The sequence below is a fragment of the Myotis nattereri genome (genome assembly GCF_964212035.1).
Source record: "Myotis nattereri genome assembly, chromosome: 19".
Lineage (NCBI taxonomy): Eukaryota > Metazoa > Chordata > Mammalia > Chiroptera > Vespertilionidae > Myotis > Myotis nattereri.
Window position 1 is genome coordinate 22,613,684 of NC_138095.1, and position 25,120 is coordinate 22,638,803.

A 25,120-nucleotide genomic window follows, 5' to 3' on the forward strand; every position below is an offset into this window, starting at 1 on the left:
TAATTATACAGGAAACTGTGATTTCTTATTCTGCACATCTTATTAGAAACTAAGTAAAAAAATTATTTTTGAGGGATGATATATTAATTGGGGCTCTGTAGGTTACAGAGGACAGAACCACAACTTAACAGAGTTTCATGATTTCTGCTTTTATCCTTATTAAATTCATCCTATACTCTCTTCAGGCTTGTTTGCTGGTCTTTTTTTCTAGATTCTTCAGTTAATAGATCAGTTTATTTATCAGTCTTACTTGGTTTCTAGTGAATTATTTTAAGGCAATGCATTTTCCTCTAAGGATATCTTTGGCTGCATTTTAAAGGGCAGGTAGGGATTAGCCAGGGAAGGGTATTCCAGGCAGAAATATTAACAGGTCCAGAGAGGCAGAGGTGTGGAAAGAACATTCTGTGTGTGTTGCAGGTGCCTTTCTAAGTGGTTCAAGCTGGTAGTAGCAGGAATTATGCTGGAAAAGTAGGTGGGGCCAAGTCGTGGGAAATCATGATTCTTTGCCAAGAAGTTAGGCTTTTTCTGTAGTTAGAGAGCCATGGGAGAGTTTTAAGAGAAATCTTGTAATGGAAACCATAGCAGGTGACCTCCCCACCGTACACATAGAGAGCCTTCGTCCCCCACAGGCTACTGTAGGGACTTGTGTTCACTTGGCAAACAGTAGGATGTCAGACGAGCTTGGAGCTGAGTGAGGGGCGCAGTTTCTGACCAGACACCTTAAATGCTTGGAGGGCTCTCTCTCCCTCTCCCATCTCGTGCCTGCGGAGAAGGAAAGTCAGGAGAACAAGCCCTGAGTGTGTCCTCCTCTGTCAGATGGCCCAGGAATGCCCAGATGGTCAGGGTTGGTGTGAGGATTGCCCGAGGGTCTGTGTGCAGAGCATCTGGAACCCGAGCCTTAGTGCACGGGGGCTGCCAGTGCCATCAGCTCCCTTTTCTTTGCAACAGAAGAGAAATCCCCCAGGAGAGAAGAGTCCGACGAGGAGGAGAAGCGGTCCGAGAGGTCACCCAGCAGCCATCCCCAGAGGATGCCCGCGTTTCCGGGCATCGACCCGGCCATGCTCAAGGTACGGCACCTCGCACCTGGAGCCACTCACAGCCCTGGTAGCAAAAAGAACAGAAAGAGCAGGCCCCATAATTCTCCCTCCCTCCCTCCTTTCCATTGTCCTCCAAATATGGGTGAAAATCCACCTGCCTTCTTCCTGTGGGAATCCGTCAGTCCAAAAGCTTCCTCTTATTCACATGGATGCAGGAGCATGGAGCTGACAGAGCTGACCTGCAGGATGGGTTGGTGGCCCCACCTCAGGGCTGCAGGCCTGGCCACCGATTTTCTTACCCTCCCCACCACCCCAGGTCAGCCAGCATCTCCCCTGCCCCGGGGCTTCCTGCCTGTGGAGGCCCTGGCATCACCGTGCAGTGGCAGTGCCGTGGGTTGGGACCCTCTCTGGGCAACAGGTGGTTACAGACTCAGCTCTCTCCTCTCCCAGGCGCAGCTGCACAAGAGGCCAGAGGCAGACAGTCCCAGCGAGGCCCCCGGCTGGGCCCCGCAGCCCAAGACCCCCAAGTCCCCCTTCCAGCTGGGCAATCGTGTGCTGCCCACCAGCCTTGAGAAGGACGAGAGGTGAGGGGTCTTGGGGGTGAGTGCCCTGCCCCCCTTGGGGGTGTAATTTGGGGGAGGTTGCCCGTTGGGTTTTAGAGCCAAATGAGGATGAAAGGAAGAAGTATGGGCACTGCTTGTAGACATGCTCAATAAAGGATAGTGGAGTTCTTCTTAGGGGTCCTGTTAACACGTAGAAGCTAGGGGTTATTCATGATGCTGACATTGTCATATAATAAATGCTATGATAGAGCAGGGGCTCTCAAACTATAGGCCACAGGTCCATTTCAGCTCATTGTCTTTTTGTTTAAATAAAGTTTTATTGGCACACAGCCATACCCATTCATTTATGGGTTGTCTGCTGCTGCTTTCCTGCTGCAGCTGCAGAGCTGACTGGTTGTAACAAACACCCTATAACCCCCCAAGTATATTTACAGTCTGATTCTTGATTTGACCCTGTCATAGAGGACAAACTGGTGAACTAGACTTAAGGAAGAAAGGTGTGGGAAAGGTTTCTAAGAGGAGACACCTGAGCTGAGTCATGGTGTCCACAGAGGTGGCAGCTTGAGGGGTCCCGGGCTGAAGTCATGGCATGTACATAGGCCCGGAGACCTGATAGAGCCAGGGGCTGCAAGGAGTGCGTGTTATTGGAGCACAGAGCAGGCGGCAGGGAAAAGGACCTGAGGTTGAGAGGGACAAGGCCACAGCTGAGATGGTGCCTGTCCTGCTCTGGGAACGCCAGAGCTGCAGGCCTGGCTCCAGAGTCAGCGTTGCAGCTGGGGGAGCCCCCAGGCCAGGTCTCAGAGGTACCACTGGAGGCCTGGTCTTGTGCCTCCACCATCAGACAAGGCTTCCTTGGTCTGCCCAGGGAGGCTCTCCTTCCTCACAGACCTCCCACCCCCACCCCAGGCAGGTCAGAAACTTCCCTGAGCCCTCCAGGCTGAGCCCTCCAGGACCACATGGTCTGGAGCTTTCTCTGAGATCAGCATAAGCCAGGTCTTACATGTATGAGATAGATAGATAGATAGATAGATAGATAGATAAATAGATAGATAAATAGATGGATGTATATGAAGGAATTGTCTCATGATTTTGGAGCTTGACAAGACCACAATGTGCAGAGCAGGCTGGCAGGCTGGAGACCCAGGGAAGATGTGATGTTGAGTCCCAGAGTCAATCTGTTAGCAGAATTCCCTCTTCTTCAGGGAAGGTCAGTCCTTTTCGGTTAAGATCTTCAACTGATTGGGTAAGGCCCACCCATAATATGGAGGGTAAATGCTAATCTCATCTAAAAGAAATACCTTCACAGAAACACCTGGAGTGATGTTTGACCATATATTTGGGTACCCTAGGCTAGCCAAGGTGACACATAAAATGAACCACCACAGAATTTACCTGGGTAGAGAAATGGCAGGATAAATGGATGGAAATAATTTTATATAAGCATGACGGTATACCTGCAGATTATTTCATAGAGTGGATGTACCAGGGTTTATTTAACATTCCCGTTGTTGGGTGCTGTGGTTAATTGCTGTTTCTTGCCTGTCAATCATGTGAGCATGGGCATGTTTGCCGTCTGTGAGTACCCTGCCCAGCGTCCACCTTGGACAGCAGATGGAGAGTTGGGTACCTCACAGCCTGCCTGCAAGGTGCCCTCGTTCTGCTCACACTTGACTCTCCCCGTCTTTGTGGTTTTAGATCAGAAGAGACCTCACCCCAGTGGCTAAAGGATCTGAAATCTAAGAAGAGGCAAAGCCTGTATGAGAATCAAGCTTGACCAGGTAGGAAGGGCTCTGGTGGGGGAGACCTGGACGGAGCCTGCAACTCAAGGGATAGGGAACGTGGGTGGTGAGAAGCGTAGGTTCAGAGATGTGGGATGTTGCACCCTAGGAGGGAGAAGGAAAACTGTGGGTGTGGGTGTTCTGGGTCCTGTAAAGGGTGTGGCAGTGCCTGCTTCCTCTTAGGGGTCAATCACAGCTGGACCATCTGGAGTGGCAGGGCTAACCCAGCCTCTGGCTGGCCCTTCTCCTGGTCTCCGTCCTCTTTTATAACATGAGAGGGCAGGACATCGAAGATCAGCTTAATCTGAAAGGTTCCCAATCTACATTTATGTACTCCCTGTATAATTAAAAATTAATCTGGGGAATAAAAGATTTAAAAAAACCACACGATTCGATATGGCCTGGTATAGGTCCCGAATGGCTGAACACCTTGGACTTCAGTTTCCCGTCTGTAAAATGGGCTGAGCACCAGGTGGCCAAGTGGTCCAGGAGCTCCCTGCGATTGCACCTCCAGTGTCTCCTGTGCATCCTCAGGATGGGAGCACACGGTCCACGCCCAGAAAAGCTGCTCTGAGAGGCACAGCACAGCAGACCTCTCTCTGCCTGCCTCCCTGCTGGGCACCCTTCGCCCCGCGTCCACAGGCGGAAACCACAGCCCTCTGACAAGGAAGCATCTACCTCTCAGAGGCCAACCCTGCCCTGCATGGATTTAATGCTGCTTAGGCTCTCTCCCCTCTTTCTGTGAACATCCATACGTGACGCTGCAGGCATACTGTGTGCTTGCTTATGGGTGTTGCACATATTACACAATATGTAAATATTTACATATTTATATTTAGATATAAGCATCTGTGGGTATGTATTTGTGTATCATAAACTCCAAAAAGAATTCTAAATTCTGCAGTGAAGCTGTGCTCCAGGTTTGGATGAGGGATGGAGCTTGTTTGTGTGTGTTTCGAGCTATGCAGGTGATGTCTCAGTTAGGCTCCAGTCACCCACGTGAGGACGCTGAGGCTGGAACCCCGACTTGACTCAATGTCACCTCCATTCCACCGCATTCAGCCACCTGCCACCTTCCTCGTCCCAGGCCTTAAACAGCAACAAACCCCACATCATCCTTCCCAGCCTGCGGCCTGCGGCGTGGCTGTCTTATCCCAGCAAAGGTCCTGAGGCCTGAAGCTAGAGAGTAACTGGGCTCCTGTTCCCCCTACTGACAGGGCTCTCCCTTCCTCTCCAGACGGGGACACCGCCACGTCTCATGAACAGAAGCCTTAACTGTCAGACCCCCAGGACGAGGCCGCGCTGCCGCCGTTCCCTCCTGCACAGCGGTCACCTGCCTGGGCCCCGCCTTCCGGTCAGGGCAGACGCTGTCCGGGCTCCACCCTCCGCAGGCTCTCAGGATGGACCAGGTCGGACCGGATCAGGCAGAAAGGCTCCCTCTTCACGCACCCGCACGCCTCCCAGACAGCACTTCAGGCTGGGAAAGAAGCCAGGCTGCCCAGAAGTGTCCATGTGGGCAGTTTTGTTGCGGTTTTTAATGTAAAAGTGCATTTCCGCCCACGTCAGCAGCAGCTCTGGGAGCACGGGTCGGTTCTGGAAAGCACCCGAACTGTGAAGCGCCCTCTCCCCTCCCAGGGCCGGTCTTCCCAAGAGGACTTTCCAGGAAAGGAGAAGCCGCTCGTTCCTGCTGGTGTGTCCGGGCAGCGCCGCGGGGCGGGCGTCCTGATTGCTTTTCGGCCGTTCCCCTCCCTCTCGGAAGCTCAGAGGTTCCGATGTTAAGCGTCCCCTTCCTGTATTTATCCTTCCCAGGAGCCGTGCGCACAGCTCGCCTCTTTTCTTGCGTGTCACGTTTGTTTGCTTTCGAAGGTGATGAAGCAATAATGCAGCCAGTTCCCCTTGACCATGGACGTGTATATAAGCCTTCACATTGAGGAACGGGAGGAGAGAGGCGTGGCTGCTTTGCCGGGAGCATCTGGTCATCTCAGGTTACCTTGTCCCTATCCAAGCTTTTTGTAGACATTCTGATTGTCATCTGTGTCTCCCTGGTTCCTTGCCCTTGTGAGCTCTGGTTTCTGTGGAGGGACCTGTCCCTTGGCCTCCAGGGACATAAGCTACAGCCCCTGGCAGTGCCTTTCCCACCCGTCAGACCCGCCTGGGGATTTTCCCAGCGTTGATCTCCATCACTGCCTGTGCTACGGGAAGAGCCGGTCCGCAGTGGCCTCGCTGAGCAGATGCAGGGATGAGGGGCTCTTGTGTTTCTACTCACCTCTTCCTTCTACCAACCCTCCCCCTGCATCCACCATCTCTTTAGGTCCAGATGAAGGGCGGGGTCTTGCAGAAAGCCCTTCTTGGCAGGGGAACTCCCCAGGCCGGGACGCGGACAGAGCACTGGGTGCTGGGTGCTGGGTGCTGGGTGACGGAGCGGAGGTTTACCTGCCCCTTTTTCTTGCTGTCTCTCCTCTGTCCTTCTCTTTGGAAATCCTCCACACCAGCCTCCTCCACCTGCGAAGCCCAAGGCCCCAGCAAACATCCCAGAAATGCCTGCTGGCTACCTGCCATGCCTGCAGTCGCCATAAACTTTGTGCCAACCTTCCCTGGGAGATGCCCTTTGGAGAGAGAGATGCTTGGGCAGTTCACAGGGTGGCCGGTGGTGGCTGAAGGGTCCTGGGGCTCAGTTTCCTCATGGACACATACACAGCATTGGCTAGATATAGACACATTTCCCCTCCCCCGCAACTCCCCAAAAGGTGAAAATCTTCATAAATCCCAATATTTGCAAATGGTGTCAAAGCATCCCTCCCTTCCCAGCCACCTCTCAGGAGTCTGTGTGTCTGCCCATCGCTCTTATCGCATCCTCTCCCTTCACCTCCGCTCTCCTCTTGGGGGTGGGGAGAAGGGGACAGCAGTTGTGTTTCTCTGGGGTAAGATAGCCTGTGCCCTGGGGAGCGGCTTGCTTCAGCACCGCAGACAGTGACTGGAGTGCCCTCCCTGAGTCCTGCGGGCTGAGCTTTGCTGCTTACCAATGGGCACTGGTTGGACCCCGTCGCCCACCCATCCTGTGGGTCTGGAAGCCTCATGCATCTGCGTGTGGAGGCCTGGCCTTGCTTGATCATAGCTGTGTCCCCTTCGTTCCCTGAGTAAGTGGTTGATCCGTTCTCTCTGGCAGTTTGGGGATGGAATTCCTCCAGGAGCTGCTGGTAGACGTTTGTTGCTCATGCTCTGTAACAGCGTTGATGTGGCTCCTGGTCAGGAGGCCCCCTGGGGCACTGCTAGTTCCTTCCTCAGCTGCTGCTTGCTTTGTCCTTCTGAAGGTGGGAAAGGCCTTTGGGACCATCTCAGGCAGTAGGAAGTGGCCCATTCTGTCCAGTGAGTATAGCTCACTCACCACGCACAACTCTCAGTTCCGTTTTAGCCCAGGTTTACCCAACAGGAAAGAAAAACTCATGAAAAGGAGATCTTTTGCCTACCCTACCCCCCCCCCCGCACCCCCATGTCTGGAACTAAAAGTTCAGTTGATTCCATGGTGATTAAGACACACAAAGTCCACCCCTTTCAACTGACTAGAGCAGACTCTGAACATTCTCCCAACTTCTTCTATTTCCTGCTGCCTCCTCTCTCCATGCAGAGCAGACAATCACAGTGGGTCAGGAGAGACCCTCCCAGTGCAGCCCCGCCCCCCCCCCCCCCCCCCCCCCGCTCAGGAACCCCTTGGGGTCAGTGCATCCAGGTCAGAGCGATTGACTTCCACGCCTGTGCAGACAGTGGGGGGGGGGGGGGTGCTTCTCCTCTTTCTAAACAGGGTGAGCTCTTTGGGGCAAAGCAAGGGTTTGTGCTCCAGTTTCCCAAGTGAGCCTGGGGTCACCCTTGGAAATCTGTCTCCTTTACACTGAATATGCCTTAATCATCTGTATGCAGTCAAGCCCTGCCCGCCTCTCTCCTTCCTCCTCTGAGCCCGTGACTCTCCTTAGTGAATCTTGCATAAAAAGCCAATTGCTACGGATGCACCATCTCAGCCACCTCCCTCCCCGTTCCTCCCTCCCTCTCCACACACGCCCTTTGACCCTTTGCACATCAGCATCTTGACAGATGACCTCTTGACAAGTCTGTGTGTTCCCCCCAGTGGAGTCCCTTCCTCGTGGTCTCTTGTCTGAGGAGGCAGAGGCCTCTGGCCTGTGAACCTCCCGGCACGGTCTCGGCGTCAGTGCTGCGGAGGATGACTTGGTGCCACAGAGAAATGCCGGGGCCGGGAGACCTCGCGGGGTTTGGGATGCTGGGGATGATGGCCTCAGGTGCCTAGGGTTGGGGGCCAGAACGACAGATGGGGATGTTTTCCAGGGGGACCAGCCACGCCCTGTGCTCTCGGAGAAATGTGTTTTCTCCGAAGTCCAGCACTTCCCACCTGATTTTGATCCTCAGATGCTTTGTAAGACGGGGAGTGGAAATACATGGACGCAGACTGTATATTTTCCTAGGCTTTCTTCCGGGTCCCTGCATCAGAGCGTTGAGTCCCGCCAGAGAAGGAGCCCAGTCGGGGGTGTGGGAAAGCTAAGCTCCCCGCTGGCATCCTCGCAGTTGCCTTAGAATTCGCCAGCCCTGGAGTTCTGCACGGGAGGAGGCGGGAAGTGAGGCCAACTCCAGGTGTAGCCAGACTAGACGAGGCCCAGGCCTGAGATCCTAAACCTTAGAGGCTGCGCAAGGGGTTTAGGAAAGCCCTTGGCGTGAGTTCTCAAAGGAGCTGCCCACCTGGTGTTGAGAGCTGCCTGGTCCTTTCCTGCTTTTCCATTTCCCACCCGGGCACCCCGGGTTGCCCCAGCTCCGGGCATAACTGCAAAGCTAAGTGTCCACAGGTGTGCGGGCGGGTCACCTGCAGAGCGAAATGCTTTCTTAAAGGTGGAAGACGGCGTCCACCCACAGAGAGGGCTGTTCCCCTCAGCCCCTGCGGCCCCTCCCACGAAGCCCTGTCCCTTAACAGGAAGCTGGCCAGCAGCCTTTGTATGAACTAGCATTGGGGGTGGGCCTGTGGGAGGGGAGGGGGTGGCGGGAGGAAAGCGCTCTGGGTGGGACCTCCCAGCCCGTCCCTGGAGCCGGGGCAGGTCGCTTCCCTGATGGACAGACAGCCTGTGCCGTTCCCCCGGGAGCACCGTCCGCGAATCGGACAGGCACTTGCGGACCATCTCTGGTGGCGGCGCGCCCGCGCAGAAATACGACGCCGTTGTCTACAGAAGAACCTGAGCCTTTTTCACGATCTCACTCCACATGGCCTTATAGATCCTGTAAATAGGGGGCTGATAAAAGTCATATATTGTGTTACGGGCGACATTTTGTACTGGGCTGTTTCCTAAATCAAACCAATATTCTAGAAGTCCAGCACTTCCCACCTGATTTTGATCCTCAGATGCTTTGTAAGACGGGGAGTGGAAATACATGGACGCAGACTGTATATTTTCCTAGGCTTTCTTCCGGGTCCCTGCATCAGAGCGTTGAGTCCCGCCAGAGAAGGAGCCCAGTCGGGGGTGTGGGAAAGCTAAGCTCCCCGCTGGCATCCTCGCAGTTGCCTTAGAATTCGCCAGCCCTGGAGTTCTGCACGGGAGGAGGCGAGAGGCACTTTATCCAACCCCAGAGGGAGCCTCGAATCGTGTGACTGACAGTTCACCTAGAAAAAAGCCTATATTTTTAACGTCGAAACCACGGGGCTCCCTGGACTCACCGAGTATTGGACGTCGACAAGTGCTTTTATATTTTGTAACTGTAAAGAGTTTCCTACGCACATCGAGAGCAGTTGGGAAGCCGGCCAACTGCCCCCAAACGAGATGACCTTTGCATGTACAAAGATGTTGCATTCAGACCATGAAAACAGAAATAAAGCTTTGGTGCAAGTTGCACTGGAGAAGTCGGTGTGTCTGTCTGCGAATGAATGGGCGCCCAGGCGTGCACGCCCGCCACCCGCTGCATCAGGCGCTTGTCCGTGCTGAGCTGGGGCCAGGCAGCGGGAGGGGTTGGGGTCCTGGACACACAGCTGGTTTTCCATTCAGCGTGGGGCCGACCCCTCATTCTGCCACCTCCTGGCCGTGGGACATCCCTGAGCCTCCGTTCTCTGCGATGGGTGGTGATAGCGTCACCAGGGCAAGAGGTTAAGGCAGCGATTCTCCTGGGTGCATGGAGCTCCCCAGGTGACATCTGGCAGCGACAGGACACATGTTTGGTTGTCACACAGAGGGGCAGGGGCTGCTCCGGGCATCCAGTGGGTGGAGGCTGGGACGCTGCTCAGCATCCTACATGTGCAGGACGTTCCCATCACAAAGAATGGGCCCATCCCAATGGCAGCAGTGCCGAGGTGAGAACCCGGTGACAGTGCCGGTGCACAGTAGGTCCCCGGGTCCTGAGAGTCTGATGGGAGGGAGTCCTGCCCCCATGGAGGCTGCCCATCTCTGTCTTCCCCTTACACCCCTAGCAAGCGGTGACTGCACCCCAAGTTAAGGGACCGGAACCAGCTGCACTGTCCACGATCACCCCAGGAAGGGCCTCTCGGTGTGAACTGTCCGCAGGAGGCAGGGTCCTCAGGGAACAAAGTGAGGCAGTGCCAGACGGTGCCGAGTGCTTTGCCGTCACAGTTTGTTAGTGAGTCAGGTGGAGAGAAGGTTCTGTTTCCAGATGAGGAGACTGTGGCTCTGAGGCCTTCAGGAACTCACCCAAGGCCACACAGGGTCCCTCCGTCATCCCAGCTCCTACCACCCTATCAGGGTTGGGGGTACATGGGTTCTATGCTGATGTGAGGATTTTCACCAAAAGTAACAGCGAAAGAAAACACTGTTGTTCAGCAGTTTGTCCCTTGTTGTATTTATTCGATGATCACTATTCAGTACCCAGGATAGGTGAACGGATGCTGTGAGGTATTTAAAAATGCATGGATCTGTTTCTTTGGTGGTAAAGAAGGTGACTGTCCTTGTCACCTGTGTTTCTGTCGAGGCTAAAAGCCGAGCCCTGGAGCAGGCCAGCCCTCCTCCTCTGCTGTGTGACCTGGGGAAGTGACTTCACCTCTCCGAGCTCAGATTCTGAACCATCTCTGAAATAGGGGTCAGAGTTCCTCCCCTCAGAGGGCTGGGTGAGGGGTAAACAATGCTCACGGAGCTGGCACAGTAACACACACATAGTAGGTCCTCAATAAATGGTGTCTGTTATATATGCATGCTTTTTATATGGAGAAAATTAGCCTTTGGTGGGCCTGCTACAGCATGCCACAGAAATGGCTGGGTGGATTCGCACCCAATTTGGAAGTTAGGTTTAAGGAGATACGGCTTAAACTTTAGGCCACGTGGCGTAGGGAAAAACTGAGGAGTTTGGGGGTCCCTCATGTCAAGAACTGGAGCCTTTCCAGGGTGTCAGGTGTTGCTACAGGAAGATGATGGCACTGAGGAGTCAAAGAAGGAGTGGGGGAGGTCCTGGGGAAATTTAGGCCCCCCCCCCGCCCCCCTCCTGGCACTGTAGAGCTCCCCACAAAGCTGACCAGTCTGTCTGCCCCCGGAAGTCATTGAGGACACACGGGCACTGGGCCTCCCGAGGCTGTTACTGGAGTGAAACAGCCTGAACAGAATCGGGCGGACAGCGCTGCCTCAGCAGCCGGTGTGCTGGGCTGTCAGACGCGCCCATAAGTAGGACCGGGCCGTCACGCCTCTGACTGCAGACAGGGCTCTGTTCACTGTCTCCCAGATGTTTCCTCATCGAGCCACTGCTCCTCCATCCTTGCTCAGAGCCCGAGAGAGCGCCCTCATGCGGCCAGTGTCCGCTCGCTTGTGCTCTTGGGCCCCCGGATTCCCAGGAGGCCTTGCCCTGTAGAAAGTCTTATCTTTTTAAAAAGTCAGGTGAAGTCTGTTTCCCCTGCCTGTCCCCATCGAAGTCTTCACTCCTTTTCCGAACATCTCCCAGCCCTTGGACCGATGCTCAGATGTTTTTCCCTCTGCACAAGGGGGAAGGGGTGACATAGCGGCTCTCTGGGTGTGGCCTGAGTAATGCCTGGGGAGCATGCGCATCACCTCCCCCCTTCTGGGCTCCAGAGCTGTTAATGCAATCTTAGGGTCACCTTCCCTTTGTCGGTGACCACAGCTCCCTGGTGGGTTTGTGATCTGGGGGATGCGCCTTGAAAAGTGCCACCTCTTCCTGGTAATAATTTACCCAACACTGTTCACTGAGCACCTACTGTGTGCTGGGTATGAGAGCAGTAAGAGTGACAGCTGGTGCATGGGGGCCGTGGGGGGCTCAGGAGGGGGTTGAAAAGAATACAGCGACCTTCAGTGGCCTCAGCCTGCTATATATTTAATATGCAGTCAATGTGTTCCTATATGCATAACCCAGGGACAGCGACAATAGGGTGATGGAGGCCTGGGCAGAGGGTGGGGGCAGGCTAGAAGGGGTCAATGGGAGAAAAAGGGGGACATACGTAACACTTTCAACAATAAAGATTTTTTAAAAATACGCATAGTCAAGAAATCGCCTTGAATTATTTTTACTGTGGTGTGGATGGGAGAGCTGGGAGGGGGCGGGCGGGCCTCAGGCTTGGGGAGGGGCACCCAGTGTGGATGGCAGTCACCCCCACCCTTCAGCCCTCGCTCCTGCCTGGACCACCCCTCCTCCCCCTCAGAGAGAGGCCCGTTCATGGCCATGTGGAGCCGACACCCCGTGACCCGATGATGAGGGACAAGTGGACACAAGGGAACGAGGCTCCGTGGCCCGACTCGGGGAATCCGAGAGCAGGACCGGCCCGAGCAGGGCTCCTGGAGACAGGACTGGAGCCCGGACCCCGGGGAGCTGGGTGGCAGGCCCACAGGCGCTCTAGGTGTCACAGCTGGCGAGCCTCCGCGGATGCATCCCCCCTCCTGGTTCTTCTGGGGGCTTCTTCCTACTTCCTGCTACTGGCTGCCCGCCCCCACCCCCCCACCCCGCCCCCAGCCTTACCCTGGACGTCTTATCTGGTTGTCCATAGATCCTGTAGGCACTTCCCCATATCCCTCAGGACTGACAGCGTTGGTGTGTGAGGGCCACTTCCAGCTGCCAACATCTGCATGCCTTCGTTCCCGGGGCGGCTGCAGTTCCGGGGAGTTAATGCCGACGAGGAGCAGCTGTCATCCGGTGACGATAGGGATTGGTGTGTAAACACCCCAGCTCCCTGCCCTCGGGTGGGGACTTTCCCAAGCCTTCCTCCCCCTCCTGGCGCCCATGTCAATGTTGTGTTTGCAGCACCAGTAAGTCCCTCCCCACTGAGTCCACAGCTGACACGCAGTAGGTGCTCAGGATGTGGAAATGAATGAATGAATGAATGAATGAATGAGTGCAGAGAATGCCCGGGTTTCCTCCGACCTCTGGCCTCACACCTTGGAGTGAGGGAATGAAGAAGGAATGAACATTAAAAGGCTTTGAAACTATTGCAGTCCTGGTAGGTGCAACAATAATGAATAAAGGAAGAGGTACAGTCACGGAGTGCTTTCTGTGGGTTAGAAACTCTACTGAGGGCTTCTCACGATGGGCTCATTTTACAAAGGGTATAATTATAAACGCTACAACACTTGAATTCTTACAAGTTTGAAAGAGAAGGAAACTTCCATTTGCAGGCGAGAAAACTGAGGTAAGAGGAGAGAAGCAGCGTAGGGTGGAGGCTCTGGAGTCTCAAGAACCCTGAGTTCTGAGTTTGAATCCTGTCTCTACCACTTTTTTGCTGTGTGACCTGGGACAGGTTAACCTCTCTGAGCCTCAGCTTCTCCCCTGTAATAGGAGATACTCGTATCTCCTTCAAAGATGGTTGTGAGAATGGAGTTTAATGAAACAGCAGACAGAGGGACCTTCAATGAGCTTAGTAGGGGCTCAGTCCACAAAGCCCAACTCTGCTCCTCGCTGACTGTGCAACCTTGGGCAAGTTGCTTGATCTCTCTGAGCCTCAACTTCCTCTAAAATGGAATGATGGGTAAATGCAACACTTACCTCTTGGACTTGTTGGGAGGATGGGAAGAGCTCAGTGCAGAGACAGTGCCTGCCTCGTGATAAGATCTCTTACTACCTACATGTTAGCAATTCTTACTGATTGAGACGCAGCCAGGTCTTGAATCCATCAAATATTCAGCAAATATTATCTGACACCTGTTATGGGTTGAATTGTGTCCCCAAAAGGCACGTTGAAGTCCTAAGCCCCAATACTCAGAATGTGACCTTATTTGAACGCAGGGTGTGGACAGAGGTAACCGAGTTAAAGGGAGGGCCTGCGGGTGAGCCTGGATCCAGTAGGACAGGCGTCCCTATAAGACGGGAAACCTGGACACAGCGGCAGACACACACAGAGGAAAGACGACGGAAGACACGGGGAGAAGATGGCCGCCTGGCAGTGATGCCTCTACCCACCAAGGACTGCAGGAGAATTCCAGAAGCTGCAGGAGCCAGGTGAGGATTCTGGCTGGAGCTGTGGGAGACAGAGCAGCCCTGCCCAGGCCTCGATTCCAGCTCCCAGCCCCCAGGACAGTGACACAGTGCGTTTCAGGGCTGGGCGTTGACCTTCGCTGTGGTAAAATATAACCTACAATCGACCATTTCAACGGCTGTTAGGGTACAGTTGGGTGGCGTTCAGCACATTCACGTGGTTGTACAATCATCACCCTCCGTCTCCAGAGTTTTTTCATTTTTGCAAAACTGAAACTCGGCCCCGATAAACACCAGCCCCCCATCCCTCCCTCCTTGCAGCCCCTGGCACCCACCGCTCCACTTCCTGCCTCTGGGACTTAAACTGCCCGAGGACTCTTGCACGAGTGCGATGACATGGCGCTTGTCCTGGTATCTGGCTTGTTACCCTCAGCATAACGTGTGCCAGTCCATCCATGTCGCGGCGTGGCCCGCATTCCCTTCCATGCTAGGGCTGAGCGGTGTCTCACTGTGTGCACAGAGCACACCTTGTTCAGGCGTCTGGTCAGCGACGGACACTTGTCCTTGGAAATCCAGCAAATTAAAGAGTAGCGTGATGCCAGGGGGTGGGCAGTGCTGGAGAGGGAGCAGCTTGGCTAGCGGGCTGGGGCGTGGGCGGTGCGTGCACGTGCGTGTGTGCACGGGCGCAGGTGTGTGGGTGCACGTGCGTGTGTGCACGGGCGCAGGTGTGTGGGTGCACGTGCGTGTGTGCACGGGCGCAGGTGTGTGGGTGCACATGCGTGTGTGCACGGGCGCAGGTGTGTGGGTGCACGTGCGTGTGTGCACGGGCGCAGGTGTGTGGGTGCACGTGCGTGTGTGCACGGGCGCAGGTGTGTGGGTGCACGTGCGTGTGTGCACGGGCGCAGGTGTGTGGGTGCACATGCGTGTGTGCACGGGCGCAGGTGTGTGGGTGCACATGCGTGTGTGCACGGGCGCAGGTGTGTGGGTGCACGTGCGTGTGTGCACGGGCGCAGGTGTGTGGGTGCACGTGCGTGTGTGCAAGGGGCGCAGGTGTGCACGCACGTGAGTGTGCACGTGTGCGTGCGCGTGCATGTGTGCGCTCACGTGCCGGGAGCGTAAAAGATGGGGAGAGCTGGTCTCCTCACTCGAACCCCGTCTCCAAGCCCCAGCGCTGTCCCCTCTCCTGCCTGACCTTGGGTCGTCAAGGCACAGAGGGGCCGCAAGGAAGGAGCGTGAAGGCCGTGGAGAGGCCGCGGCGGGGCGGGCAGCAGGGTTTCTCCGAACCTCGGGCCTGGGGGCCTGGGAGCACCTCCCCTAAGCACAGCAGGTGCTGGGACAGCCAGCGGCCTTCAGCATGAAGCTCGCTCCCCTCGGCCTGCGCCACCAGGCCCTGTCCCCGCTGGAACTGTCTTCCCAACCTGGCTCCCAGGCTGGTTTCTCCGGACCCAGAGGACTTCTCTTCCCCTGAGCCCTCCGGGTGGTCCAGGCTGCCGCCACCTTCGAGAACAGAGCATGGCACCACACAGATGGCTGGTGAGTGGGTGTTGGATGGATGATGCTAGATTCTGCCAAACCACCCTCTTGAACTTGATTTTTTTATCCAGGGCCACTGAGTTTTGCCTCTGTCTGCCTTCCCCCAGGGCTCCACGGACCACAGATGTGAACCCAGTGTGCCCCCGGCCCTGGCAGCCAGACAGCTGATGCATGCAGAGCGCGCATCTCCTTGCCCGGCCGCCTGACCGCCCTGGCCTGGCCAGATCTGAAAGCTAATGGCATTATTGTGCAGACACAATGTCTGTGGGCATTTGCTGACCTGGCCTTTGGTGCGGGCTTAATCCCCCATTCTCACCCTGCTTTCCCGGGGGCCCCAGTCTTGGCATGGGCACCCCGGGGGGAGGTATAAAGGCCACTCCCGCCGGCCTGACCTCACAGGCGTGCTCGGGGCCGGTGTCGCTGGTAAGAATGCCTCTCTCGCCCGCCTGGCCTTTTCCTCGCGTGCTCATCCCGGATGGAGAGTGGGAGGCCTGGGTTGGATCCCAGATGCCGCTACTTCCTGCCAAGGTGACCTGGGCAAAGGCTGCAGCGCTCTAGCCTCAGCTCTAGGGCAGCCTGAGACCAGGCAGATAAAGGCAAGGCCTGCAGTGCTGGGGCCCGAGGTCCCCCAGGTGAGAAAGCTGAGGGCCCAGGAGGGTCCTCACTGCCGTCCCTGCCCCCCATGTCCTCCAGGTCATTCTTGCACGGGACAGCCCACCATGGCCTCGGACCACCAGACCCAAGCGGGCAAGCCACAGCCCCTCAACCCCAAGGTAGGTGCCATGTGGGTTCAGGGGGGCCTGGCAGAGCTCCTCTACCAGACTCAGTTTCCCTTCTGTAGAGTAGGGTTGGCATCTGCCTCCCCAGGCCTCCCTCTCTCTGCCTCTGCCCTGGCCTGTGCCTCAGTCTCCCCACTTCCATGGGGCGCAGTGGGGTGGGGGGGGGCGCTGATTGTGAAGGCTCCTCCCTGGCCCACGACAGGCAGGTCAGAATCCCAGCACCAGCTTCCGGCTTTGGAGACTTAAGCTTCTTTGCCTTACCACCCCCCCCACCCCCACACTATTGTCCATGGGGGTCCCCTAGGGCCAGGTGGACCCTCATCCCAGCTAAGAAAGGCCTTGTGAAGGGGAGATGGGGTTTGAGTCGTGGCTCTCACTGCTGTGTGACCCTGGCCGGCCTCTCGGCCTCTCTGAGCCTCGGTTCCCTCATGCATAACATAAAGAGAATTGAATCCACAACACAGGGTGATGGTGAAGAGGCAAAGCACAGACTCAGCCTCACGCCTGGCTGCTGAGTCCACCGATGCCAGCTACCGGTAGTGTCTTTGCTTTCTCACCCTCCACGTCCTTATCCCAATGTAAGCTCGTCACACCCAACCTGCCCCAAACCTCTGCCTTCAGCTGTCCGCCAGGCTGCTCTGTTTCCCCCTGCACTGGGGCCTGGGCAGGGCGTCCACCCCGGAACTGCCCTCTGTCACCCCATTCTGTCCCTTGAGGGGCTTACTTTCTAGAGGAAAGACGGTCAGTAAACAGACCAGTAACTATATGACTTCAAGGAGTGAGAAGTGTTGCAAAGAAGCATAGAATGAGGGTCCCTGACAGTCGGGGTGCAGGAGGCATGGTGCGACAGCTAAGGTGCTCAGAGAGGGCGTCTCCGAGGAGGTGGCATTCGAACCAAGACCCAGGTCAAGGCAGGGAGCAGCCAAGTGGAAACCGGGGAGCGGGGCAGGGGGAGAGCATTCCAGGCAGAGGGCACGGCAGGTGCAAAGGCCCGGGGGTCGGAGCGAGCTGGGTGGCTTTGAGGAACAGCAGAAAGGCCAGCGTCACGTGACTTAGAGCAGCTCCGTCCAATTAACATAAAACCAGAGCCCCATAGACGTCATCAGCGGCTTCCGAGTAGCCACGTTCAAAAAATGCAAAGAGACAGATGAGATGAACCTTCACGCCATATTTTATTAAACCCAATACAGTCCAATGTGAAGTCAGTAGGCACATTATGAGGGAGCTGCGTTCCATGATTGTCTTCATACTAAAGCTTACAAACCTGATGTGTATTTTATGCCGATAACACATCTTCCTTGTAGCTAATGGACAGCGCAGGTGTAAAGGGTGAGAAGCGTGTAAAAACTTTAGCGTCCATTTGTCGATAAAGAACCACAACGCCAATAGCTCCCGGGCCCTCTGGGGCCTTTCGAATGAACGGAAAGGCTGCCACTCCTCGCTCTCTCCACCCCGCCAGCCCTTGTCCCCCAGCCCCTCACTGCCATGCTCTGGACTCTTCTTGGTGACCCTGCGAAATAGGAGCGATCCCCCATTTCCCAGATGGGCAAGCCGAGGCTCGGAGCAGTCAAGCTGCTTCCTAGGGGTGCACAGCTGGATGCGGGAGAGGTGACACCGATGCCCGCGTCTCCTGACCGTCTGTCGTCGAGTCAGTGACCGTAAAGGCGGAATGGAGCCCTGGAATTTGTCTCTGAGCCCTGGCAGGCCTGCCTTCCCTGGCTTTCTGTGGCTAATCCCCGGCCTGGGAGAGAGGGGCATGTTTACCCAGCCTCTGCTGACTGGGCAGGTTGCACGGCTGCCCTCCTGGGAGGCTGCTGCCCTGAGCCCCCTTCTTCATCCAGAGGCAGCCCCTGGGGAAGTGGCTGGAATACCCCTGCCCCCTGGGCCCCCCCTTCCCTGGACCCCAGATGCTCTCTGGAATCATAAAAGGTGGCAGCTGGCCTCCCCTTAGCACGTGGTTCTGAGGCCTTGGGCTGGTGAGAGGACGGGGTGGGGCAAGGGAAGGGAAGTCCTGGGGGGAGGCCCGAGGGAGAGCTGCGAAGCTCTGAGGCGTCAAGCAAGGGCCAGGTATGTGTGGTTCGCTGGTGATGCGGGGCTGAGGGTGTGGATGGCGGGGGTCCGAGGCCAGCTTCCCCAGGAGCAGGGGAAACTCCACCCGTGGCTGAGCATCTTGCTGCGCCTACCGTGCCCTGCACCCGTGGTACCAGCCCCGCCTGGGAGCTCACTGGAAATGCAGACCTGCTGGCTGGGGCCCCAGGGAGGAAGCCTGCAGCCTCCTCCGAGGCTCCTGAGTCCCCTCCCCACCCACCGCCCTGCTCTCCCTCTTCTCCATGGCGACGGGGACTGACTTTGTCCTGCTGTTACAGATCATCATCTTCGAGCAGGAGAACTTCCAGGGCCGCTCGCAGGAGCTCAGCGGGCCCTGCCCCAACCTGAAGGAGATGGGCGTGGACAAGGCCGGCTCCGTGCTGGTGCAGGCTGGACCGTAGGTACCGGGGAGGCTGTCCCGCTCCGGGTGACAGGCTGGGGCAATCGGGGGACCAGGATCTGGGGCCCGGCAGCCTAGTGGGAGGATGTGCGCTTTGGAGTCAGAGAGAGCTGGGTTCAGATCCTGCCTCCACCACTTCTGGGCTGGGTGGCTTCCCTCTTGGAACCTCAGTTTCCCCCTCTGTAGGATGAGGATGGTCATGTCCTCCTGAGGACGAAGGGGCAGGGCTCACGGGAAGAGTCTGACCTCGAGGCAGGGAGTGGGCCACAGTCACGGCTGTGGGCCTTTTGAGAACTGCCCGTCTCTGGCTCCAGGAATGTCCTCTCAAGGATTGCCTTCCAGGGACACGTGACTAATAGAGGAAAGGGGAGAGTGGGGTAAGGGAGACACCGCTTGGAAGTGCCTGGCATGGGGAGGCGGTTCGCTGCCAGGGTGAACCCTGCAGCCTGGAGCCCTGGTGGCTGTTCAGAGTGATCATCTCAGTGGTTAAAGGGAGGGGTGCGCCTGTTTCTTGCTGCTTTTAGAAGAGGATGTTCTCCGTCTGGCCATGTTGCTCTCGGCAGCGGGTCCTTAGGAAGCAGTTGTCGAGAGCTCACCGACACCGTCAGCGTGCGGCATTGGGAAGCGCGCGTCCGCCATGGTGGGAGCATTTACACCAGGGAAATGGGCAAATGCCACCATCAGAGCTTTGTGTTTGCTTCTGAGAGCTGGCTGTTCGTCCCAGCATGCCCTGGGCCCCTGCGCATGGGCCTGTAGGTCTGTATTTGCTGCCAGGCCGTCTGGCTTATTTCCTGCTTGGTTTCCAGATGGTTGAAGTCAGTGTAGCGCTGGGTTCTGGATAACTGAGGTGATTGTGCTCTTGGATTGGCTGTACTTGGACTTGGGCAGGGCTATTATTCCTTGATGAGCCGAGCAGCTGTGAGCTTCTCTCTCCTTCTCCCTCCCCCTCCCCTTCCCCCTTTCCCTCTCCCCCTCCCCCTCCCCCTCTCCCTCTCCCTCCCCCTCTCCCTCCCCCTCTCCCTCTCCCTCCCCCTCTCCTTCTCCCTCCCCCTCTCCCTCTCCCTCTCCCTCTCCCTCCCCCTCTCCCTTTCCCTCCCCCTCTCCTTCTCCCCCTCCCCCTCCCTCTTCCCCTCCCCCCTCCCTCTCCCTCTCCACTGCAGCTGGGTGGGTTACGAACAAGCCAACTGCAAGGGCGAGCAGTTCGTGTTTGAGAAGGGGGAGTACCCCCGCTGGGACTCGTGGACCAGCAGTCGGAGGACGGACTCCCTCAGCTCCCTGAGGCCCATCAAAGTGGTGAGCCCCTGCCCTTCATCCTTCTTCCTCTTTATCGCCTTGGGGTTAGGGGTCTAGGGACCAGATAGAAGCCTTCACCTCCAGCAGTGTGCCCCTTCTGATTGGCAGGGGACGTCCTGGCTGTGTGGCCCTAAAATGTCACTTCCCCCTCCCCGAGCCTCTGTAAAATGGGGATATTCGCCTCCTGTCCTGAGATTCCATCATGCTTACTCTGAGAGCTGCACAACCCCACGGAGCTCCATTCACAAGACTTCAAATGGTCCAAGGGGGGCACTGTTCACATTCTGTTCTGTGTGGACAGTGTTTCCAGGGATGTATAACTCTTGCCACAGAGCAGTCGCTCAGTCACCTGTAGCCACTGTAAAGACGGGAAGGACTTCCGGGGTGGGTTGTGGTGGAGAGCGGCTTAGCTCTCATTCTTAGCTCAAGCCCATGTGGCCTGTGGGCCTTTCTCTGGCCCTGATTCTTCCTAGTGTTGGAACTGGGGGTGGACACAGAGCCCAGCAGGGCTCAGCCACACTCCCCACCTTCCCAGCCCTGTCCAGTTCTCCCCAAAGCCTGACAGCAGGTTGGAGAACATTGGACTCGGCCTTCTGCACACCTGGGTTCCTACGTGGCCCTGGCACTGGCAGCGGTGTGACCTTGGGCAAGTCACTTGACCTGTCTGAGCGTCAGTTTCCTCATCGGCCGAATGGCACACGTGGCTGAAAGGATTAAAGGAGCAGGAGGACGGGAAGAGACGTGGAGATGAAGGAAAGCCAAATATGTCATGTCACCTAGAGGCACCATAGGGCCGTGTGTGTGTGTGTGTGTGTGTGTGTGTGTGTGTGTGTGTGTGTAGCTCCTGGCTGGCATTTATTTTAAACAGGGAGTTGAAGCTATGGGAGGGAAAGTGACATTTCAGAATCAAATATTCCCCGAAGTGTAGACTCTGGAGTGTCCGTTACATGACAATAGGATCTCAACAAACAGCCGCTGTTCATCGGCAATTGTCACAGACACTCGGGTGGTGGGGTCCTGGGCGGAGGCCATGGTGTAGCTGCTGACCTCAACTCCAGGGCATCAGGATGGTGGGAGGGCTCACTCCAGCCCCTGCCCTGCACTGACCCCCCCGCTCCCCGTCAGCAGGACAGCCAGGAGCCCAAGATCATCCTCTACGAGAACCCCAACTTCACGGGGAAGAAGATGGAGATCCTCGACGACGACGTGCCCAGCTTCCACGCCCACGGCTACCAGGAGAAGGTGTCCTCCGTGCGGGTGCAGAGCGGCACGTGAGTACCGACCACGCCCGGCTCGCCCCGCGCCAGGAGCCGGGACCCTGGGCCCCAAGTCCTGCCCTGCCCTGAGCGCTGGGGAGCCTGCTCACTGCCCCCTCGGTCCTCGCATCGGAAGCTGGGCGTGGATGCATCGGCCACGTGTGGTGGCTTTCAGCCCTGCAGTCCCACCCAGACCTGCCTTCTGGGCAACACCTTACCTTCGGAGGCGGGAGACCTTGGCCTTAGCCTCAGCCCAAGGTTCCTGTTAGTGGGGAGGCCTGGACGGGGGGGAGGGGGGGCGGGGCAGAGACAGGGGTGGTAGCAGGAGCCTGGGATTGAGCTGAGTGGTCCTACTGAGCTGTGAGGCAGGGAGCCCATCCCACAAGCTGGCCCTTTTTTCTTCTTCTTCCCAATTGATTTTAGAGAAAAAGAAAGGAAGAGGGAGGGAGAAAGAGAAACAGCGATGTGTTGTTGTGCTTATTGATGCGTTCATTGGTTGATTCTTGTATGTGCCCTGACCGGGGAGCCGACCCACACCTTGGCGTATTGGGACAGTGCTCTAACCACTTGACTACCCAGCCAGGCAGCCCCTGCTGGCCTGATCATGCAGGAACTCCTGAGTTGGGTGAAAGGAGCTGTCGTTTCCCGCCACGTTAACCCTCTTTGGCACGTGAAGCTTGGTCGCCAGCACTGGGGGGTTCTCGCTGGGAGACTTTTCGATGTCAGAGGGGCCCGCGGGGGGCTCGGGCAGTGGCGTGCTGCGGCCGGCTTGCACCAGCTTGCAAGAGCCGACTGTTAATCTTTCAGAATTTTCATAAGCTGGTGGTTGAATCATTGGCAGTTTGCAATCAGCCATCGTGGGAGCATTTACACCACGGGAACTGGGAACATGCTATAAATCAAGACTTTGTTCGCCCAAGGGGGGTAGTTTACCATCCCCGACTGGCTTTCTGGGGTCTGTCAGGCTCCTGAAAGAGCGCGGATAGTGCTGTGTTCATGGCCCCTTCACTCACTGTTGATTCATCCACTGGTTCCATTCGCTGAGTGCCGCCCTGTGCCGGGCCCTGTGTGAGCGGCCTGGCTTCTCCTTGCGGAGCTGACAGTCTAGTCGGGGACAACTGTAAGTGATTTAAGAATCACACCCATCTGGGCTCCTTCCCTGAGGAAGGGACCCGTGAGCTGAGATCTCAAAAAAGAGCAGGAATTGCAGGGGCCAGAGGGTCCCCCGGTGAGCAGGAGGGACTCTGCAGAGGCCAGAGCGGCAGGGGTGCAGGCGCGTGGGGACCCGAGACTGAGGAGCAGAGCTGAGGTGTCCGCGGGGCTGGCCAGGCGGGTCCCTGTGGGCCAGGCTGTGTGACGTTTTCTGGGGAGAAGACGGACTCTATCAGGTCCTGGAAAGAGCGAGTCGCCCCCTCCATGGTGGCGGCTTCAGAGGGGCCTCTGCAGCCCTGCCCGGTTCCTCTGGCGGCCTTGCCGCTGGGCTTGGGGTTGGGCTAAGGGGCCTGTCTTGTTCTAATCGTCAGTGGACTCGAGATCACTCCTTCCACTGACCCCAGTCTCAGGCCTTTAGGCAAAAGGTGCTTCCAGAGGTAGTGAGCTCCCCATCAGGAGAAGGAAGAAAGCAGAGGCTGGGTGCTACAGGGTGAAACTGGGAGGCTCAGTCTTCAGGAGATGGAGAGATCAGCACAAGCAATCAAGTCCACCGTTTCTATGTGGACAGCTCTCTCTCTCTCTCTCTCTCTCTCTCTCTGTCTCTCTCTCTCCCCCCCCCCCCCCCCCCGCCTTCATCTGTTTCTCCTTCTGTCTCCCATGTTCCCTCCCGCCTCCGGGCCTGCAGGTGGGTCGGCTACCAGTACCCTGGCTACCGTGGGCTGCAGTACCTGCTGGAGAAGGGCGATTACAAGGACAGCAGTGACTTCGGGGCTCCCCACCCCCAGGTGCAGTCTGTGCGCCGCATCCGTGACATGCAGTGGCACCAGCGGGGCGCCTTCCACCCCTCCAACTAATGCCCCCCATTTCCTCCTTCCCAGGGGCCTGGTCTGCTGCCCAGGACCCCCCCCCCCTTTCCCCAGGCCTCTTGGTGAATGAATAAAGTGTGACTTGCATCTGGTCCGCTGCAGTATCTTTTATGCCCAGTGGGACTAGGGTGCTGTGTGTGTGTGTGTGTGTGTGTGTGTGTGTGAGAGAGAGAGAGAGAGAGAGAGAGAGAGAGAGAGAGAGAGAAGCAGAAACTGGGCAAAGGGTAGGACAACAGAGCCCTCACTGAGTCTTAAGCTCTGCAGCTACTTGGCTGTGTGACCTTGGGCCCAGAGCCCAACCTCTCTGAGCCTCTGTCTCTTGCCTGACTTACAGCACCTTTGCCCCGAGTGGCTGGCTTGGCCGGTCACCTGGGCTCCCTCTTAACGTGGTTGCCCCCGGGGGCATGTGGCAGTTGCCCCTCCATAGTAATTATTTTAACCATTTTAGCTCGTTCAACAGTGTTTCTTTCAGACAAGGAGCAGGCACTTTGTATGCATCATTATTTCCACTGACTCGTCCACCTTCATATGGTTCGTCTCCTCATCAGCTCTCCCCACGAACCCCCCGCCTTCTTTGCACACGTATTGCGATGGCTCACAACTTGTTTGCCCCCCCACCCTTCCCATCACAACTGCACACTTGCTGAGGGCAGGGGCGGGGTCTGCTCGCACCACAACCCCCCACTTCCCAGTGCACTCACACGCTCCCTAGCTGCGCGCATGCGTGAGCCCCCCTCCTCTCTCGGAGAAGCCACCCCCACCCCCTCCTTCTCCAGTGGCCTCGCGTGGCCAGGAGCCCCGGTAACGGGAAGGGAACGTCTGCTGTCCAAACTGGACCTGGTGGCTGTGCGGGCCTCTCCGTCTTCTGAAACCAGCTCACTGCTCGCCCCGCAGCGACGCTTCCGCCCCCTCCCATGGGGCACCACCCCCAGGGCGCCCCCCAGGGCACAGAGTCGGGAGCCTGTCCCAGGGCGAGATGTCCATCCTAACTCTTCATCGCCCTGCGCCTTAACCAGCCCCGCTGCCACGTTCTCATGTGAACCTCAATGCTGCGGAACAAACATAGTTCATCTCTTTTTCTATTTTTTAAAATATATATTTTAATTGATTTCAGAGAGAGGAAGGGAACATCAGTGATGAGAGAGCATCATTGGTCGCTGCCTTCTGCACGCCCCCTACTGGGGATTCAGTGCAACTGGACAGGGAATTGCACAGTGCCCTTCTGGTTCATGGGTCCACACTCAACCACTGGGCCACACCAGCCGGGCCGGTTCCTGTCTTTTAAACTTTTCATGCTCCCTCCCTTCTCGGGGCCACCGGGGTGCTCCAGCTGCCTCAGTCTAGAGCAGCGGTTCTCAATCTGTGGGTCGCGACCCTTTCACAGGGGTCGCCTAAGACCATCGGAACACACATATATAATTACATATTGTTTTTGTGATTCATCACTGTGCTTTAATGATGTTCAATTTGTAACCATGAAAATACATCCTGCATATCAGATATTTACATTAGGATTCATAACAGTAGCAACATTACAGTGATGAAGTAGCAACGAAAATAATTTTATGGTTGGGGGTCACCACAACATGAGGAACTGTATTAAAGGGTCGCGGCGTTAGGAAGGTTGAGAACCGCTGGTAGAGCACCTACCCGCCTTCACTCCAGGGCAGGCAGGCTTCCTACCCTCAGCTCCCCTGGCAGGTCCTGGGGCTGCGCTGTGCACCGCGAGAATTTGCGCGGCATCCCCGCCCCTGTCCACTAGGTGTCACTCTCGCCCCACGTTGTTTCCGCCAGCCTTGCTTCCAAAGGCAGCCCGGTCTCCCCTGGGTGGGAAATCAGCCCGCTGAGAACCGCTGCTCCAGGGGTTAGGGATCCCCATCCCGGGGGTAAGTTCATGTCTAAAGAGGACAGTGGGAGCGGGGGGCGTCGCCAATGGCGGGGCTGCAGGCAGGGCTGCGGAGGGGAGGGGAGGACGGA

General features: G+C 56.8%; 2 protein-coding genes and 1 long non-coding RNA gene across 3 annotated transcripts in view; all 3 read left to right on the forward strand.

Moving 5' to 3' along the window:
• KIAA1671 overlaps nucleotides 1-5,423 on the forward strand; it is an 88,089-nt gene extending 82,666 nt beyond the window's left edge. Inside the window, exons 8-11 of the mRNA XM_081114168.1 lie at nucleotides 949-1,067; nucleotides 1,488-1,621; nucleotides 3,296-3,378; nucleotides 4,616-5,423. Coding sequence (XP_080970294.1) covers nucleotides 949-1,067; nucleotides 1,488-1,621; nucleotides 3,296-3,374 — 332 coding nt within the window. The 3' untranslated portion in view covers nucleotides 3,375-3,378; nucleotides 4,616-5,423. The remainder of the gene's footprint in view (nucleotides 1-948; nucleotides 1,068-1,487; nucleotides 1,622-3,295; nucleotides 3,379-4,615) is intronic.
• Nucleotides 5,424-6,679: 1,256 nt separating this feature from the next.
• Nucleotides 6,680-9,268, forward strand: LOC308535323. The gene is made up of 2 exons (XR_013997250.1): nucleotides 6,680-7,761; nucleotides 7,994-9,268. It is a non-coding gene; the product is annotated as an uncharacterized lncRNA (long non-coding RNA).
• A 6,739-nt stretch (nucleotides 9,269-16,007) lies between these two features.
• Nucleotides 16,008-23,131, forward strand: LOC308535281 (beta-crystallin B2; the record flags this gene model as incomplete). Its single annotated transcript, XM_081114096.1, has 5 exons — nucleotides 16,008-16,082; nucleotides 18,455-18,573; nucleotides 19,737-19,869; nucleotides 20,998-21,140; nucleotides 22,963-23,131. The coding sequence occupies exons 1-5, from the start codon at nucleotides 16,029-16,031 to the stop codon at nucleotides 23,129-23,131; spliced, it is 618 nt and encodes a 205-aa protein (XP_080970222.1). The 5' UTR covers nucleotides 16,008-16,028.
• Nucleotides 23,132-25,120: the final 1,989 nt, after the last annotated feature.